The 20,890-nt window shown below is 33.0% G+C and overlaps 1 protein-coding gene across 1 annotated transcript; it reads left to right on the forward strand.

Moving 5' to 3' along the window:
• The first annotated feature begins 9,549 nt into the window (after positions 1 to 9,549).
• LOC129874458 (casparian strip membrane protein 1) lies at positions 9,550 to 11,434 on the forward strand. Its single transcript, XM_055949744.1, has 3 exons — positions 9,550 to 9,884; positions 10,028 to 10,151; positions 11,043 to 11,434. Exons 1-3 carry the CDS (start codon positions 9,658 to 9,660, stop codon positions 11,268 to 11,270), a joined length of 579 nt encoding a protein of 192 aa, XP_055805719.1. The 5' UTR covers positions 9,550 to 9,657; the 3' UTR covers positions 11,271 to 11,434.
• Positions 11,435 to 20,890: the final 9,456 nt, after the last annotated feature.

The following is a 20,890-nucleotide window of genomic DNA, read 5'->3' on the forward strand; positions in this document are numbered from 1 at the left end:
TTATGTTGCATCAAAATAGACCAATAATTATTAGTTTAACCATGATTCATACTATTAAGTAAAAATAAGAATTACCATAAGAAACTATTACTTGAAACCAAGAGACTTAATTGAAAGAGTTTTTGGACTACATGGGTGGAAGAACCCATGGATAAACACCCACATGACTTAGAGTAAAGCTTAAAGAAAATAAACATAATTTATCATATAATCAAAATAATTTAGACATGAGAGTGGAAGGAATACTCTCATTGAAGCCTTACATACCTGGAAACCGAAGCTTTAGTTGGTACCGAAAGACTTAATGAACACTCTTGAGTCCTATCTTCTCTCCTTGTCGGAACGTTTTGTGTACTACTCGGAGTATATGAATCACCGGAATAGTATTTCTTCACTACTAAGAAATAAAACTATATTTGAGAATGTGTAAAGAAGTGTATAGAGAGAAGATTTGCTTGAGAAAGCTTGATGAATAAAATGAGGAAATAAGGTGGGTATTTATAGGTGGGAAAGAGGGACCTAACAATAAATAAAATAATTATAAAAAAATTCTGAAAATTTAGTGGAATATATTGATGTCATGAATGATGTTAAATGGAGGACAATTTATGTCATGAGTGATGTCAAATGTATCTAGATCTTTCTATGGTAGGTGAAATGAGTTATTTTTTTGACAGAATACTCTTTTTGGGAGCTGCGTTTGAATAAGATAAATTCTTTATTAGGATTTGGTGTCTTCATAAGAATTGTAGATATGGAAGTCTAGTTTCATATCATTCAAAAATCAACTAATTTGGATAAACCTACAGTGAGATATGATTTTTCTTCTATAAACACTCATTTCCATCACAACATTCTACCTTACAAAAATTAATTTATTTGACCTACTTAGCCTCCGAATCTTAAAATATGGTCTTCATAAAAGTTGTAAGTAATGATCTTGTGGTTACTCAAAAATTTGAATCACTCAATTTGGATATTCCTATGAAAAGTTATGCCCAAAATACAGAGGTTGTATCAAGTTTAGGCGAAAATTGAAACATCATATACAACGTTTTTAGGGGATGTTACAACGATACAACTCCAAATTATAAAATATGACAATATTGCGGAAGCTCAATTTGTGAGAGTAACAAATAATAAAACTACAAAGTCTATAAAATACGTTTTCCCAAAACCTGAAAGTCATCACTTTAAGGACATTTAATTCTAAAATACTAAATTTAAAAATATAAAATACCAAAATAAATAATTAACTTAATGTGTTCGAAAACTAAGGATATCATGTCATGCCAGAGAGAATCCAACATAAGCTAGAAGGAATAGTTTACCCTAGAACCTGATGTGCTGGACACTGGCTAGAGCTGAGGTCGAGTCGAAGTCGATGGAACACTCGCTGCACTCCACAAAATAAAAAAATACAAGTAGGAGTCAGTACAGAAAAACATGTACTGAATAGGTATCATCGGCCGACTCAAAATAGAAATCAATATGCATAAAGTAATAGCAGAAAATCAACCACCGCACTTAACAGGTGACAACCAACAAGATCAAGATCAAGTGATAACACAATGAACAATTACACAACCGGTCAATAATATCAAGATCACACATGAGGACTCAAGCCTCCACATCACGCTCTTTTGAAAAATGAGTTATTTGAGATTGGGTAGCATTAAGTCATTTTAATTTGTTTCTCTTTGATATTACCATGCCAAAATGTGACACTCGAAAAGAGATAATTCGAACTGGGGTGGGGAGATAGTCACCCTCCTACACCAATTGATCCATCCCAGACTTGGCTAATGTCACAGTCTTAGCAATCCAATCTAAGATAGCAAGATTTGGAGAGAGCCAAGTTATACCTAAGATTACATCAAAGTCAACCATATCCAAAATAATCAAATCTACATAAGTTCTGCTCCCCACAAAAGTCACAAGACAAGACTTATACACTTTCTCAACTAGCACAGACTCACTAATAGGAGTAGCAACACGAATAGGCATGTCAAGTAAGTCACAATGTAAATCAAGTCCATCCGCAAATACAAAAAAATACATAAGAAAATATGGATCCAGGATCAAACAATACGAAAACCATTGAATGGGCTCTGTCGCCTGTCTGACCATTTCTCTTGTCAGATTGTCCTCCAGTAGTTCCAACCTACCCGCAACCCCGGTCGAACAAGCGACCACCACGACCTTGGCTACCACATCCTCTAGAATGACATTCCCTACCATAGTCGCTGCCTCCACCTCTAGCTACTGGGGCTCTATAATCCAGATCATGCCAAGCCTGACTCTGCCTTGGACAATATTTTCTGATATGTCTAGGCTCACCACATTCGTAACAAGTCTTAGGTTAAAGAGTAGGTCTTTGTGAAGACGAAGAAGACTGAAGATAACCCCCAAAATTAGAAAAGAGCTGACTAGTCTTTAACAGACCTCCATCTGAAACTTGCAAAGAAGACTGAATAGGATAGGCCGAATAATCTCCAGAACTCTGTCCTCTGGAGTAAGAACCACTAAACTCACCCCCTTTACAAAACTTCTTGAACGTTGTCTCTTTAGCAAAGTTATCTGGCTTCACCCCCTCTACCTCTATCACAAAATCAATTACTTCTTGAAAAGATTTTGCTGAAACAACCACCTATAAAGCTAAAATTTGTAAATCTGACCTTAATCCCTTCACAAAGAGGCGAATCCGCTCTTCTGGACAGAAGCAAAGCTGAGTAGCATAACTGTCTAATGCACAAAACTTGTCGGCCTCATAGGCGGCAACAAACATCCTTCCTTGCTCTATATTTAGGAACTCATCTCTCCTCTTGTCCCTCAAAGTCCAGGGAATATACTTCTCCATGAAACAGTCAGAAAAAGATTCCCAAGTCATAGGTGGTGCCTTTGTTAGTCGGCACTCAATATGAGATCGCCACCACATTTTAGCGTCTTCCTGAAATCGGTATGTCACAAACTCAACACCAAATCGCTCTACTATGTTCATCTTATTAGCCCATCAATTTAATAAGTTATCTAAATTCACCCATCAATTAAATAACCATAGTTATCGAATAGTCCGAAATACCCATTAAAATTTTATGGGATGAGTCTTTTATGAAACAAAAAGCTCTAGTTCTCAAAACGACCTATGGGCCGTTACAAATGAAGAGAGAGAAAAAGATTTTTTTGGTATAAAATTTGGTGTAGTGGGTTGGAGTTGATTTACACCAAATTTGGTGGTGTAAAATTTGGTGTTAGGGTTGGAGATGAATAGAACCGTGATGATAGTCCTTAAAAAACTATAAATAGAAGGACAATTTTATCATATCACCTTTTGAATATAATAAATACAATGTCTTAAAAATGTAATAGGAAAATGACTACTAATTAATGATAAGGGTAAATTAGAAACTAAGTTAAAATTATCTCTTGATATTTTATAAATTTGACAAGTATTGATGGACATCTATTCACATTTCATCAGGAGGACAGGGGGCATGGTAAAAGAATCGTAGTGAGTCATTTATTCTCAAAGCTGGTTGAGAATCAATAAGAAATCGAACGGACATTTTTAGTATAGTGGACAAATAAAGATAGATAGAAAAATTACTAAATTTTTAATTTATTTTTATTATTAACTATAATCATTTAAATGTCGAATTTATTATATTCAAAAATTAATAAAATTATCATTTTATTTATTATTCTTTCAATAGTGTGTCAAGTCAATATTAGGTAAGTAAAAACATACGAAGAAAGTATATGCAAATCAAATTACGTCATACACACAATTAAAAGTTTGACGGGTCTACACCAACTTGTGAAATAATTTAATTTACAATAATTGACTTATAAACAGACTTGAGTATTTTTTTCATATATGATTAATCTTGAAACTCCACAAAAGAAATCATGCAAGTTCCAACTTTCTTAGCTTCATAAATATATAATACACCTATGCACAATAACTGAACCATTACAAGAAGAATGCTAGGATATACAATCAGATAATTACACAGCATAGTAAATATAATAGATACTCGAAGACATTTATTTAGTGATATTAGAAATAAGTAACAGAAAATAAAAGAATATTTGAAATAAAAGAATATTTGAAAGTCGATTATGTCTCCTCTTAAATTTCGCGTCAAATCAAACTACATTACGTAAATATTCAAAACTCAAGAAGTAATCTAAAAGATAGACATAAAATTTGTGATAACATATTTTATACCGTCAAACAATTTTGTTATATATAGTGGCAGGATGACAACGTTTGTTTGAAAATTCCTGGCTATTTCAGTGAGGTTATTATATATGTACATTGACATTTGATATTTAAATCTCTTTTAGTTGTTATAAGCAAAAGATACGTAAAAAATTAATTTAATAATTTTAAGTACCAACCAAAAAATAAATAGAAAAAGTATGAATGTATAAAAAGACAAAAAACAACAACCTTTGCTAGTGAAGTTATGGCTATAAGTGATGCACACCATTTAAATATATTTTTTCTTTTAGAAAAGTAAAATATGACATGAAAAATTTAAAGAAATCAGATCATTATAATAAAATATTGTTACGATGAACGATTGTTATAACAAAGTTTATTGCATATGTAATGTGAAGTCTAGGGATTTTGATATTTTAATTTTGATGACTGACTTGTGAACCAGATTCCAGTTAATCAGGTTAAGCTCATGATATTATTACGGATTGGTGATCTTAATTATACCAACGTCGCATATAGGAATGCACAATAATTCATTGAAAAAAAGTTGATCAATGCAAGAGCAGTCCTACTCAAAACGACCTTCACTAGTCATGGAAAATAGTTTATTTTGGTAAGATTTTTTTAAGAGTCTGTTACATACAAGAAAAAGGAGGCTACAAATTAGGGTACAGAAATTGTACCATATATGTGAAAAAAGGCACGCTTCAGCCACACTTTTTTACACACATAATTGAGAAATTGCTAAGGCAAGAAGGAGCAAAAAGAGAATATCGAAACTCAAGCAGTTTCAAGCTATTACGTGGAGATAGTTTGGTGTCAAAGTTAATTCTTGTAATAGGAGTATTTACGGAGTTTTAATAACTTTTATTTATTATTGAGATTGTAGTTGATGTTGTTTTAGGGTTATTATTGAGTTGTAATAATTTCTAGATTTAAGTGAGTAGTTGTGTGGGTGAAGTTTGTAACAAAAAGCGAGTTTGACTTCTTGGAGAGTAGTTAAAACAAATTGAGTGAACTGTTGAGTTGAGGTACTCGAGTTAGTTCCTCAGATTGTTGAGTTATAATCTGAAACGTTGCTCTTGAGAGATTAGTGAAGATTGGTGGTTGAAATTCTATACGCTGTAGGTTGTGATTTTTTACTCCCTTGAGCACGGAGTTTTTCACGATAAATTCGTGTCGTGTTAATTTTGTTGTTTACTATTTACTGCATTTTAGGAACCAAGTTCCGAATAAGGGTAGTAGGGTAAAGTAGTTATTTCATATATAAATTCATTCGATATTCAGAATTTTAGTTCGATTGATTCAAGATATTAAGTAAAATTCGTCTTTAAGGAGAAATGTTTTATGCCATGAATTCACGATTTAGGTAGAATATATCGGCAACCTCTTAAACTTGTCAATGAACGAATTTTGTTTGGACAGTCGAATTATGATTTGTTCTAATTGAGCATCTGAATACATGATAAAGTATTTTTATTCGACATTTTCCGATCAAATTTTGGAAACTTTTTACTCGTGTTCTATAGCGTCCATTACGTGGATAAGTTAATTATTTAAAATATGTTACCTTCCTTAATTATACACATTAGTAGTCTCAATAATTTCATAAAACCTCTAGCATGTTTCAACTAAAATTGATGTGTATAATAAGTAGGTGTCATGTTTAATTATGTGATTAACTTAAGTAAATTTTACCTAAATCCCATAGTGCTTCTTCCCAATTATATTTTATCCCTATTCTTTTAAAAATTATTCGAAATTCCTTCTTTTTGGTGAAATTCGAATACATCACGTACGTTGTGATACATCACATAAAGTGATGTATCCGATCGATTCATCGGGTAAAATGATGTATCCGACAATCCGATACATTACGTAAATGATATATCTTATCAATACATCGCGTAAAGTGATGTATCTGACTTCCTAATATATCACGTAAAGTGATGTATCCGACCGATACATCGCATACAGTGATGTATCAGAGAATATGAAAGAGTAGGAAATTTTATAATTTTTTCAAATTGTAGGAAATTTTAGAGAATATGGTAAAATAAGTTGTGTATTTAGATAATTTTTCCTTATTTTTTAGGAATCACATAATGTAGAGGGATAATTACCATTTTTTCCTACCCCTTTTCAATATACAGATATCCCTTAAAAAACATGGTAATTCAAATACATTAATTCAGTAATCCGAATACATTAATTCAGTATTAATTCCAGATACATTAATTAGGATTTTTATGTATCAGCAAGTAACATTTAAAGCATGATACATTGAACATAGAGATAATTTATGAATCAGAATTAATATATCCAGATTACTGAATTAATGTATCCGGATGGAAAGAATGAATTTTTGAAATTTTTTGAAATGAATGAAAATAATAAAAAATATGATAATTTACATAATAGGCACTTAAAAATATGCAAAAAAAAATCAAAATTAAAATTCAAATTATCTAACAAAAACACTTTATCATGTGTTCAGCTATAAGCTGGCCGCGATTCAAATATGTCTTTAAATAAAATTTATTGATAAATTTAAGAAGAGGTGAACGTATTTAGCCAGATAGTTACATTGCGTTGAAGCGAGCTACTATTTCATTTCAGATGTCACCATAATGATATAAATATAATTAGTATGAACCCGTTTGGATGGGCTTATAAGTTGGTCAAACCAATTTATAAGTCTTTTCTAGCTTATTATAGTGTTTGCTTAATGCTAACTTTAAGCCATAAAGTTCTTAAAGTCAGCCAAAAATGAAAAGTTAGGATTCCTAACTTTTTTTTTTCTAAGTGCTTAAAGCCATTTTCTTTGACCATGGAAATTACTTTTATATCCCTAATATTTTAACTAAATTCTCAAACTATCTTTTTTATTCTTTTAACCCTAAAATTCACATCATTTTCCTCATTTCTTCGGCATAAGCACTTTTATTCAAACATTCAATTGCTTATTTATAAAAGTAACTTTCAGCACTTCAAAGTTCTAAAAACACTTCATACATAAAAGTTATTTTTTTAAAATCCATCCAAATGGGCCGTATATCTTATTCCAAGGAATTATAGCTAGAACAAATTGGATTGGTTAGCAAGAAAGAATATTCACATAGACCACTATCCAACTAATCAACCTTTATTTTAATCTTTTTCTCCAAAAAGGAGGATACCTTTACGACGGTATTTTCATTTGCATAACATGCACAAGCCGAGACAGGCAGAATTTTCATTAACAAAATTTCAAAATATAGAATTTAAATATAAGAAAAAGTCAATGAAATATTTAATATTATATATATATATATATATATATATTGATTATATATTTATAATATTTACGATGAATGAATCCCTTTTAATATTGGTACAACAAATAAAGAATTTTATAATAATTATTTAATGATTATCGTTATATTATATTTAGCGATAATAATAAATATTCTATATAAATATTGCTAAATGTTTTATCAACTTTAAATATAATGACATTAATTAATTAACTATCACTAAATATTTTTATGAAAAATAAATATTACTGTTAAAAAAAATTATTATCATTAAATGTCTATTTTGCTCTGATTTATCTTAGATACCCCATGTGCACAAGGATATGACATTCAATTAATAAAAAGGCTAATAAAAATGGGTATAAGAAGTGGATCTTATCACACACATGCAAGCTACTTTTTTTTTTCCTTTTCTATCAATAATAAAATAAAAGTATTCCATTTATGGGGAAAAAAATTAATAATGGAGTTGGAATCCTCAAAGGTACATTAATTGACGTAGCAAGTACGAGCAGGTGACATTATTAAAAAGTGACAAGAGTAGGTTGTGGCAGTTAAATATTTTGCCTCTAGTTGTTTATTTTTTTATTTCAGTTTGAAATGAGTATACAATAAAAGATAGCCCGGTACACTTAAGCTTTTATTATGCACAGGATATATAATATTTATTTTAATTTTCGTCTACTAATTTAAATTCACATTAAAAAATTATAGTTCGTAAGTAAATTTTCATGCTAAAGGCAAATTTGCGATCATATTACCACTTTTAGTGATAAATAGTTTGGCAAGATATGAAATGAAAGTATTTTTAAGAAAAAATTATTGATATTTTAACTGGAATATTGTACTTAAACTCAGAGGCTAAAAATGGTGATTAATGTTGAGTGGCTCCAATATAACAGCAACAACAACACTTCTAAATTTTTTATTTTTTATTTTTAATCAAAGTTGGACCGAAGTCCATTTGATTAATAAAAACAGTACCAATATATATTTGAAGTTAATACGACATATGAGTTTCTAAATTGAGAATACGAATCACATCTAAATTGAAAATGGGATTATGTATGCTAACAATACTACAATTAAGTAAATAAAATTAGTACTTTTTCTCATGATGTGGTTACACAATTTAATTAACATAATATCATAACATAATAAAGAAGATGTTCCTTTTTAATCACACCGTTATTAAATAAATTATTAATTTGACCCATAAAAAAGAATTAGCTAGGCACATATATTTAAGAAAATGTTAAAATTACAATCAAATAGATAAAGTCACACAGTTCAATACTCCTTGAGTTCAAATTGGGTACTCCATTTCAATCTATAATATATGTGTATACTTTTTTTTTTAGTTTATTTCAAAAAAATATCATCTTCTTATATTCAATAAGTTTTCAGCATTGACGGAGAATTTTAGTAGCTCAGTTTGATTGGCTACTTGAACTTTCACCTTTTTGATTAGTGAGTGTTCGATTCCGCTTTGTAATCCCTTCCCCAAATTATTATTTTTTAAAAAAGAAGAGGTTTTCAGCATTCACATTTTATTCTTAATATAACATTTTTTTTTTATAAAAATAACATATTTAATATCACAAAATTTAAGTGACATACTTTAATTTATGATACATCATAAAATAATTCAAAACTTTTCTTGTGGTCTTAATTTGATGTTGAATCAAACTAAGACAAAAAAAACAATGAAATTGAGAGAGTATTTGATGCAGATAATGTTGTACAGTAATTAGTTGTGACATGCTTTTTTGATTTTTTGGGTCAAAAAAAACTATAGAAAAATGAGTTAAATTAGAGATAAGTACAAGTAAAAAATAGAAAATTGGCAATAGAATGAGACATAAAATATTAAAATCCAAAGAGGAATGAATTGCCTCATGATGAATGATGCCACTTGGCTTAACATGTTTAGTTAGCTGGTACATTTTAGGAAAAAGTCAAAAAGGTTTGCTATATAATATGCTTCTCAATGCATATAAATTGGTATGTCACCCCTCTAAACCAATCACCAAACACTCATACCTAAAACCAAAATCTTCCTCTTCTTCTTTTCTTGTTAAAAACCCTCTAATTTCTTACAATATTTTTAGCAACTCTTTAAGGGAAAAAAAAATGAAGGCAGGTGCTCTTGAACTTGGACATGCTTCAAAGATTACAAGTTCAATTCCAAAAAGTGGGGTGAATAGAGGAATGTCTATACTAGACTTGTTTATAAGGATAATTGCCATAATTGCCACATTAGGAAGTGCCATTGCCATGGGAACTACTAATGAAACACTTCCTTTTTTCACTCAATTTGTTGGTTTCAAGGCCAAGTATAACGATCTTCCCACCTTTACGTAAGCACCTCATATTTGATCAAAGCTTATAAGATGGTCAAACTAACTTATACCGATTTTTTAATCAACATGTTATTATGTTTATAAACAATTTAGATGCATGGACCTTAGTAACTAACTAGTCCACATGTTAATTTTTACAGGTTCTTTGTTGTGGCAAATGCCATAGTAAGTGCATATCTAGTACTTTCTCTGGGGCTGTCCATCTACCACATCATGAGGAGCCGCGCACAAGCAAGCAGGATAGCCTTAATATTCTTTGACGCGGTATAAATATTTTTTACACTATCAGATTATCATAGAAATTACTTACTCCATATAATTACCTTTTAAATTAATGAACTATTTGTGTAGACAATATCTCATCACTAATTTAAACTCTTTCTTTTTTTTTTATTGCCGATAAACTGAAGTAAATTAATATTCAAATTATGATTTAACTCACCTATATACTGAATATAATTATTAATTTTTTGCACTATCAATATGTTTAACCAAATGTTAGTTACATTTTCTACCAAGTTAATTACTCCCTCCCTCCCAAATTTAGTTGTCATGTTTCGTAGCTCGAGTGTTAATCTGATTAATTTTAAAAGTTAAATTGGATTAAATCAATTCAATATATTACAGTTAAAATTATTATAAATTCAAAAACTATCACTACTTGAAACAAAAGTTTTTCCCATCACGATTCAGTGGGAAATTTGTGCTATAAAACATGATTTTTTTTCCTCATTTTCTGCCGAATCAGCTCACCAAGAAAATGCATGGTGGAAACAAATTCTCACTGAAATAGTTAGAAACTTCCTAATTTTTTCATATAAAAACATTACTATATTTTTTTTTACAGATTTAATCAAAATATCTATGGAAATAACTATCGAACATTTTTCAATGGTAAAATAGTGATTTTTTAGTAATGTATAAGAAAAGTAGTATAGGTTGTATTGTCAAATTTGATGGATCAGGAGAAATACATTTGAAAATTTTGGTCAAAATCTGCATAATTTAACTCTCGAAAAGTAAAAACATGTCAACTAATTCGGAATCAATCAAAGAGAATATCATGTTTATCATACAAGTCTACTTATTTAATCATCTTTATTAAACGATCTAGCTACATAAAACTTGTATTAACCTTTGGTGAAATGAATGAAGGCAATGCTTGTGCTATTGGCAGCGGGAGCATCAGCATCAGCAGCAATAGTATACTTAGCACACAAGGGAAATACAAAGACAAACTGGTTCCCAATCTGCCAACAGTATGACTCCTTCTGCCATAGAACATCAGGATCTTTGGTTGGGTCATTTGCAGGAGTTGTACTCATCATACTCTTGATCTTCCTCAACGCTATCGCGCTTTCTCGTCCATCGTTGATTCATTAATTTTATGCTTGTCAAGATTTGAGTGTATCTGTCATGACGTTTAACATGGTTTTTTAGGTATTGTGTTGTGTTCTTTCTTTCTTTCTCTCTTTTTGTTTTCAAGTTTCTTATTTGTGTGCAATGATCAATGATTCTTCTGTACAAGAAATTATATATATATTGAATTGTTTGCATTATGAGATCTCGGGCGCTCATGTTGTTCATATGTTGTATGACAGGTCTCTTATTAAAATTTGATTAAGAGGAAATTTTAACTATGTGTAGTTTAACAATCATATATCACCTTGTATTTATAGATTTTCAAGAACAATTACAGCTAAGAATAAAATGGAAGAAATAATCACTTTTATTTGAAATTTTAAAATAATAAATAATTTGAGATAACTATGGTTAGAAATTACAAGATATAATTTGAAAAGGGGGGGAGTAGTATGAATTAGATCTTAGCAATTTTAGTTTTTAACAAGCTACTCATCAAAAATCTATTTTCTTCTCACAAAACTAAAATATAAAATATCTCTGAGATCTAAGGAGAATCGTGGCATGGTTTTGGACTATATATCTGTTGGAGAACAATTAAATATCACAATAATATAATTTAGTATTTAGCAAAATAATAGTACTGAAAATTAGATGGATATTACTATTATAATATTTTGAAGTAGAACACAATTAATATTTGAGTCGTGCTGGATACTGTTTTAAGAAACTATTTCAGCGATGTGAAATATTTCTTCAGGATTAAACAAGTATTCTCTATTTAGATAGAAAATACAGAAATCAACAAATTAATTATATTTAAATAGAAGATACAGAAATCAGCAAATTAATTAATATTAATAGCAAGTTAAGTTAAATTAGGAGGATAAGAAATAATTAAAATAAACATTAAAAGAGATAGGCAAAAGGGGAAAAAAAAAAAGGAGAACATGAGATATATATAAAAGAAGGCTGAAAGTTTGTTTTCACACTTATTCATTCCAAAGGAGAAATGCCCTTTTTATAGGCCAAAGAGAAGCTTAACCAAGTGACAAGTGTCATAGACACTTGGACAACAAAGCTTTATGCAAGAAGTCATTTGTTATTATATGCCAACACTTCATTTCTCTTTGCCAATTCTCCAAGAAAAACATAGCTTCTTCATTACACTTTTAAAATCTTTTAAATTTAAAAACAATAATTCTTTTGAAATAACCATTTTGCTTACAATCCCTCACATATTTCAAAAGAATTTGTAGAAAAAGAATTTAACTAGCTGGATTTGCATGGGCAAAATGTAATAGATTTGGTGTCTTTTGAACTATGAACCAAACTTAGATTGATAAAATTTAATTTACAGAACTATCGGTGAAATATAATATTTCTATGAATCAATAATTTTTATTGTAAGTCAGAGACTTTATCAATCATATTTTGACCTCAGTAATTTTACTGTTCAACACGGTTTTGCGCCAATAGGCCATACGCGTGCCTGGTTGTCACAACCCAAAATGGGTCATGATTGGCACCCACACTTAACCTCCTTGGTAGGAGAACCAACGATACAAACCCCAACTAATAACAATAACGCGGAAGCTCAAATAAATACGTTTTCCCCAAAACCTGAAAGTCATCACATCAAGGACATATAATTCTAAATACTAAGTCTAGAATGTCAAACACTAAAATAAAATAAGTGACATAGCTCGTGCCCGAACACTAAGGACATCATGTCATGACTAAGAGAATCCATCACGAGCTAGAAGGATAGCTCATTCTTAAATCCGATGAACTTGAGACGGACTAAAGCTGAGGTCGAGTCGAAGTCTGTGGAACACTCGCTGCACTCCACAATATAAAACAAGAAAAGATACAAGTAGGGGTCAGTACAGGACAATATGTACTGAGTAGATATCATCGGCTGACTCAAAATAGAAATTAATATACATAAAATAATAGTGGAAAATCAACAACAACACTTAACAGGTGGCAACCAATGAACAATTACATAACCAGTCAACAATATCAAAATCACACATAAGGACTCAAGCCTCCACATCACACTCTTTTGAAATATGAGTTTTTGGAGATTGGATAGTATTAAGTAATTTTAATTTATTTTCCTTTAATATTACCGTACTGGAACGTGACACCCGATCTAAATATACCGTGTCGAAGCGTGACACCCGATCCAAATATACCGTGTCGGAACGTGACACCCGATTCAAATATACCGTGTCGGAACGTGACACCCGATCCAAATATAATTAATTTATCATTCTTCATGATTACATTCCACTTCATTAACAATATTTCATCAAGCCTTCTTTATTCAAGGCACCATTTTTGATAGGGCAAGTTCAAGATTATGAATTTCATGGCCTCGAGATTTCAGACCAATCACAACAACATATCAACCATTCAAACCACAATAATTAAATGCGTAGTAAACTTCACACATATTACTCCATGAATATCAATCACTATTAAGAGTCTATCTATGATATAGAATAAAAACCATAACCTACCTCAACCGAAGAACCGAAGTAAAGCAAGCTAATCCACCAATGTCTTTGCTTTCTTCAATGCCTCAGACCAATTTCAATCTATCAAATATATAATATTTATAAGTAAACTAATCCGTAAACACCAATATTATATATATGTTTAACTTAGACCCAATAACTCACCTAATTCTATAAATACGTTCCTAATCTTGATGCCACTTAACATGTCCACTCCCATATTTTTTGAATTTCAAAACTAGGGTTAAACCTCAATTAAATTAAATAATCACTTTAAAACTTGAGCCTTTCGTAACGCTTTCGAATGATCAAAATCTGTTCAAATACATAATCTTTATAAGAATACGAATCCAATGACACCCATATAGCTATATTTATTTTCGGATCAAAAATTGGGTCAAAAAGTCGCTTCGAGTCATTGAAGTCAAATCTGAAATTTTCTTTCCGATTATGTTCACTCATGATAAAATAAATTCACATGTCAAATTTCAGCTAAAACGGATCGTTATTTGACCCCCAAATCAAGATTTTATGTGAAGAACCCTAGGGTTATATTTTTTTATTTTAGCATTATTTCTCTACCAATATACCCTAAAAATATGTTCATAATCGCATAAAAATTTAGTGTAAAGGATGAGAATAATTATCTTGACGCTTTGAAATGAAAATTCCTATTTTTCTCTTCTCCTTTATTTTTTTTTTCCCTTTCTTTTCTTTCTTCCTCCGTATTTTTTTTTCCCAGCTTTTGATTCTGTTCGTCGTATGCTTTCTCGTTGTTGTCGCCTGTTAGGGTTTGGCTCATTTTTATTTTCTTAATTAATTGTGTATCAAAATTAATAAACCCCATCCTTTTTCTTTAATAATTGGTATAGAGTATTAATTAAATTAACACTTTAACTCACTAATTAAATAAGTTATTTAAATTCACCCCTCAACTAAATAATCATAGTTATTGAATATTCCAAAATACCCATTAAAAATTTATGGGATGAGTCTTTTATGAAATAAAAAGCCCTAGTATTCAAAACGACCTAAAGGGTCGTTACAGCAAATACCAATTTATCCACCGTTCGTCCTCGAACGGTCAAAAAAAGAGCGAGGGTTGAAAAGGGTACTTGACTCGACGAACAGATGTGGATATCTTCCACGCATATCCGCCTCAATCTCCCAAGTGGACTCCTCAACTGGACGATTCCTCCACTGGACCTTCACACACGCAATCTCCTTTTACCTCAACTTGCGGACCTCCCTATCAAGAATAGCTACAGGCTCCTCCTCGTAAGACAATTTCTCATCAAGCAAGACTAAATTCCAGCGAATAATATAGTTGTTATCACCATGATATTTCTTTAGTATATACACATGAAACACTGGGTGTTTTCGGACAAACCCAGAGGTAAAGCCAATTCATAGGCCACCTCTCCAACACGCTTAAGAACTTTAAACGGCCCAATATACCTCGGACTGAGCTTACTTCGCTTACCGAATTTCACCACACCCTTCATAGGTCTCCATAAACTCCATGTCCCTGACCTTTCGGTCTGCATACTCCTTCTGCCTGCTCTGAGCGGCTAGAAGTTTCTCCTGAATGAATTTCACCCTCTCTAATGATTCCCTCAAAATATCAGTTCCCCAAGGTCTTACCTCAAACGCATCAAACTAACTAATAGGAGACCTACATATCCTCCCATACAATGCCTCAAATGGAGCCATATCAATACTCGAGTGATAACTGTTATTATACGAAAACTCTGCCAAGGGTAGAAACTGATCCCAATGACCACCAAAATCTATTACGCACTCACGAAGCATATCCTCCAGCACTTGAATTGTCCTTTCGGACTGCCCATCGGTCTGAGGGTGAAATGTAGTACTAAGATCCAATCTAGTACCTAACTCAACATGCAAGGTCCTCTAAAAGTTAGAAGTAAATTGCGTACCTCTATCTGATATGATAAAAATTGGAACTCCATGTAATCGAATAATTTTGCAGATATAGAGTTTGGCTAACTTCTCTGCATCATAAGTCACCTTGACTGAAATGAAGTGAGCAGACTTAGTTAACCGGTCAACAATCACCCATATCGAATCAAACTTACCCAATGTCTTTGGAAGGCCGACCACAAAATTCATTGCAATCCTTTTCCACTTCCATTCAGGAATGGGCACTCTTTGAAGTTTCCCTCCAGGCATTTGGTGCTCATATTTTACCTGTTGACAATTTGGACAATGGGCCAAAAAAACATCAACAATGTCACACTTTATTCTGCTCCACCAATAATGCTGTCTCAAATCGCGATACATCTTGGTTGCACCAGAATATATAGAGTACCTCGAAATGTGAGCCTATACACGAATAGTCTGAATCAAATTATTAATACGGGGCACACATACCTGCCTCTTAATCCTCAAGACATCTTCCTCATCGATCACAACCTCTTTGGCCTCTCCATATCACGAATCCGTCTCAGCTTCTCATCATCAAACTTCTTTTCTTTAATCTTGCCAAGGAAAGAAAATCTTGCCTCCACACAGGCCAAAAATTCTCCTTTCTCAGTTACTTCCAGCCTCATAAAGCTATTGGCCAGAGTTTGAACCTCTCTAGCCAATGGACGTCTGGAAACCTGCAAATGAGCTAAACTTCTCATGCTCTCTACTTTTCTGCTCAAGGCATCGGCCACTACATTAGCTTTTCCCAAATGATAAGGAATAGTAATATCATAGTCCTTTAGCAATTCCATCCACCTCCTCTGCCTCAAATTCAAGTCTCTTTGAGTGAACACATGTTGTAAGCTGCGATGATTTGTATACACTTCACACTTTACCCCATATAGATAATGTCTCCACTACTTCAATGCAAATACGACCGCAGCCAACTCCAAATCGTGAGTGGGGTAATTACGTTCATGCATCTTCAATTGCCTTGAAGCATAGGCAATTACATTCTTCTCCTGCATTAGCACTGCGCCTAAACCGGAATATGATGCATGACAATAAATAATGAAATTCTTATCTTCTACTGGCAGGGCAAGAATCGGTGCAGTAGTCAATAAGGTCTTGAGTTTCAGAAAACTCTCTTCACACTCGTCCGACCACATAAATGGAACTTTCTGCTTGGTCAGCTGGGAAGCAATGGAAGCAAATTCCTTGACGAACCGGCGGTAGTAGCTAGCAAAATCAACAAAGCTCCTTACCTCTGAGACATTAGTGGTTCTTGCCCAACTCTTCACTGTTTCAATCTTCTGGGGATCCACCATCACTCCCTCCTTAGAAACCACGTGCCCTGGTTCGAAAAGCAGTCTTCGATATATCTGTTGCCCGTATTTTCAGTTGATGGTAACCATACCTCAAATCTTTTTTTGAGAAAACACAAGCACCCTCCAACTGATCGAATAAGTCATCAATGCGAGGAAGAGGATACCTATTTATAATAGTTACCTTGTTCAGCTGCCTATAATCTATGCACATACGAAGGCTACCATCCTTCTTCTTCACAAATAAAATTGGAGCACCCCAAGAAGAGGCACTCGTTCTAATAAAACATTTACCCAACAACACCTGAAGTTGGGCCTTCAACTCTCTCAACTCAGTCGGAGCCATTCTATAAGGTGGAATGGAAATAGGGCGATTGCCGGGCTCCAGGTCGATACAAAAATCTGTATCTTTATCAGGTGGCATACCAGGTAAATATGCGGGGAAAACATTCATAAACTCACGCACTATCGAAATAGACTCAATCGATGGCACTCCAGAACTATCATCCCTGAGATGTACTAGGAAGGCTAAACAACCCTTACTTACCAACCTCTTAGCATGAAGAAAAGAGATAATCCGTCCTGGAGCGGGAAGATAGTCACCCTCCCATACCAATTGATCCATCCCAGGCTTGGCTAATGTCATAGTCTTAGCATTATAATCTAAGATAGCAAAATTTGGAGAGAGCCAAGTCATACTCAAGATTACATCAAAGTCAATCATCTCTAGAATAATCAAATCTACATAAGTTCTGCTCTCCACAAAAGTCACAAGGCAAGACTTATACACTTTCTCAACTAGCACAGACTTACCAACAGTAGTACAAACACGAATAGGCATGTTAAGTAAGTCACAATGTAAATCGAGTCCATCAGCAAATGCGGAAGATACATAAAAAAATATGGATCCAAGATCAAATAATACAAAAGCCAAGCGATCACAGACCAGAAGAGTACCTGTGATAACAGCATCGAATGTCTCTGCCTCTGACATCCCAGGGAAAGCATAACAATGGGCTCTGTAGCGAAGCTATATGGCTTCACCCCCTCCAACTCTATCATAAAATCAACCACTTCCAAAGGTCTAACCCAATTTTATATGCACGTTCTTACTAAAATCTTCGATTGCCTTTACCCAAGTTTACTTATTGGGTCTTCTTGTACCCATAATCTTGTCGTTCCTATATCGATCCACTCTCTCAGAGCTTACAATAAAGTCACCGATCCTTATTTAGAATGTTTGAAATATACTCAACAACCTAAACGCATTAATCGTATCTAAGATATACCCCTAGAACACATTATACCTATCGAGAAGATCGTACCTCAAATGATCCGCACCTTCTTACTCATTGAATAACTATAAAACATTATCAAATTCGACCCATTCTATCTCTATCCCAAGCGATATACATTCTTTCATAGGTCAGGTCGCTAGCACAAGTAACACAATCCATAATCTAACCAAGTAAGCATCGATATCATTATAGTAGTCATATCCTGACCTTTTTTGATATACACTCAATCTATGAAACTGCAATAGAGATTCTGACCACAATCCTTTCACAAAGTGGCAAAATCCGCTCTTCTGGACTGAAGCAGAGTTGCATATTTGGATAAGGAACGAAACCTGATCTCACAACCTACAATGAATATCTTTCCTTGCTCTATATTTTGGAACTCATCTCCCCTCTTGTCCCTCTAGGTTCAGGGGATATACTTCTCTATGAAGAAGTCAGAAGACGTTTCCTAGCTGCCTGATCTCTGTCCCTGGTGGGCTTTTTCCTGCGACCTCTACCATGATCTCTCGTCACTAACCACCTCTAGCTACAGCCTTAATGGCTGGCTCAGGCGATGCTATTATTTTAGTTCTGAACATTTGCGAAAATAGAGTGAAGAAGGTCAGATACCAATTTGTATTACCTAGATACCAATTGGATTCAAGTAATAGCACGAAAGAAAGAAGGAATGAAGTTTTCCTAAAGTCCCGTAGCCTCTCGAAGAAAAGTAAAGGCGTCCCCGTACCGTTCCGCAAGACTCTACTAGACCTGTCCTTATGTGATGAGATCACCGAACCTAAGGCTCTGATACCAAGTTTGTCACAACCCAAAATGGGTCATGATTGGCACCCACACTTAACCTCCTTGGTAGGAGAACCAACGATACAAACCCCAACTAATAACAATAACGCGGAAGCTCAAATAAATACGTTTTCCCCAAAACCTGAAAGTCATCACATCAAGGACATATAATTCTAAATACTAAGTCTAGAATGTCAAACACTAAAATAAAATAAGTGACATAGCTCGTGCCCGAACACTAAGGACATCATGTCATGACTAAGAGAATCCATCACGAGCTAGAAGGATAGCTCACTCTTAAATCCGATGAACTTGAGACGGACTAGAGCTGAGGTCGAGTCGAAGTCTGTGGAACACTCGCTGCACTCCACAATATAAAACAAGAAAAGATACAAGTAGGGGTCAGTACAGGACAATATGTACTGAGTAGATATCATCGGCTGACTCAAAATAGAAATTAATATACATAAAATAATAGTGGAAAATCAACAACAACACTTAACAGGTGGCAACCAATGAACAATTACATAACCAGTCAACAATATCAAAATCACACATAAGGACTCAAGCCTCCACATCACACTCTTTTGAAATATGAGTTTTTGGAGATTGGATAGTATTAAGTAATTTTAATTTATTTTCCTTTAATATTACCGTACTGGAACGTGACACCCGATCTAAATATACCGTGTCGAAGCGTGACACCCGATCCAAATATACCGTGTCGGAACGTGACACCCGATTCAAATATACCGTGTCGGAACGTGACACCCGATCCAAATATAATTAATTTATCATTCTTCATGATTACATTCCACTTCATTAACAATATTTCATCAAGCCTTCTTTATTCAAGGCACCATTTTTGATAGGGCAAGTTCAAGATTATGAATTTCATGGCCTCGAGATTTCAGACCAATCACAACAACATATCAACCATTCAAACCACAATAATTAAATGCGTAGTAAACTTCACACATATTACTCCATGAATATCAATCACTATTAAGAGTCTATCTATGATATAGAATAAAAACCATAACCTACCTCAACCGAAGAACCGAAGTAAAGCAAGCTAATCCACCAATGTCTTTGCTTTCTTCAATGCCTCAGACCAATTTCAATCTATCAAATATATAATATTTATAAGTAAACTAATCCGTAAACACCAATATTATATATATGTTTAACCTAGACCCAATAACTCACCTAATTCTATAAATACGTTCCTAATCTTGATGCCACTTAACATGTCCACTCCCATATTTTTTGAATTTCAAAACTAGGGTTAAACCTCAATTAAATTAAATAATCACTTTAAAACTTGAGCCTTTCGTAACGCTTACGAATGATCAAAATCTGTTCAAATACATAATCTTTATAAGAATACGAATCCAATGACACCCATATAGCTATATTTATTTTCGGATCAAAAATTGGATCAAAAAGTCGCCTCGAGACATTGAAGTCAAATCTGAAATTTTCTTTCCAATTATGTTCACTCATGATAAAATAAATTCACATGTCAAATTTCAGCTAAAACGGATCGTTATTTGACCCCCAAATCAAGATTTTATGTGAAGAACCCTAGGGTCATATTTTCTTATTTTAGCATTATTTCTCCACCAATATACCCTAAAAATATGTTCATAATCGCATAAATATTTAGTGTAAAGGATGAGAATAATTACCTTGACGCTTTGAAATGAAAATTCCTATTTTTCTCTTCTCCTTTATTTTTTTTTTCCCTTTCTTTTCTTTCTTCCTCCGTATTTTTTTTT

The sequence above is a fragment of the Solanum dulcamara genome, chromosome 11 (genome assembly GCF_947179165.1).
Source record: "Solanum dulcamara chromosome 11, daSolDulc1.2, whole genome shotgun sequence".
NCBI lineage: Eukaryota > Viridiplantae > Streptophyta > Magnoliopsida > Solanales > Solanaceae > Solanum > Solanum dulcamara.

Coding starts and splice junctions, on each gene's coding strand:
- LOC129874458 (XM_055949744.1), top strand. CDS start 9,658: ATGAAGGCAGGTGCTCTTGAACTTGGACATGCTTCAAAGATTACAAGT. Junction 9,885..10,027: donor AACGATCTTCCCACCTTTAC/GTAAGCACCTCA, acceptor TAATTTTTACAG/GTTCTTTGTTGTGGCAAATG. Junction 10,152..11,042: donor CCTTAATATTCTTTGACGCG/GTATAAATATTT, acceptor AAATGAATGAAG/GCAATGCTTGTGCTATTGGC.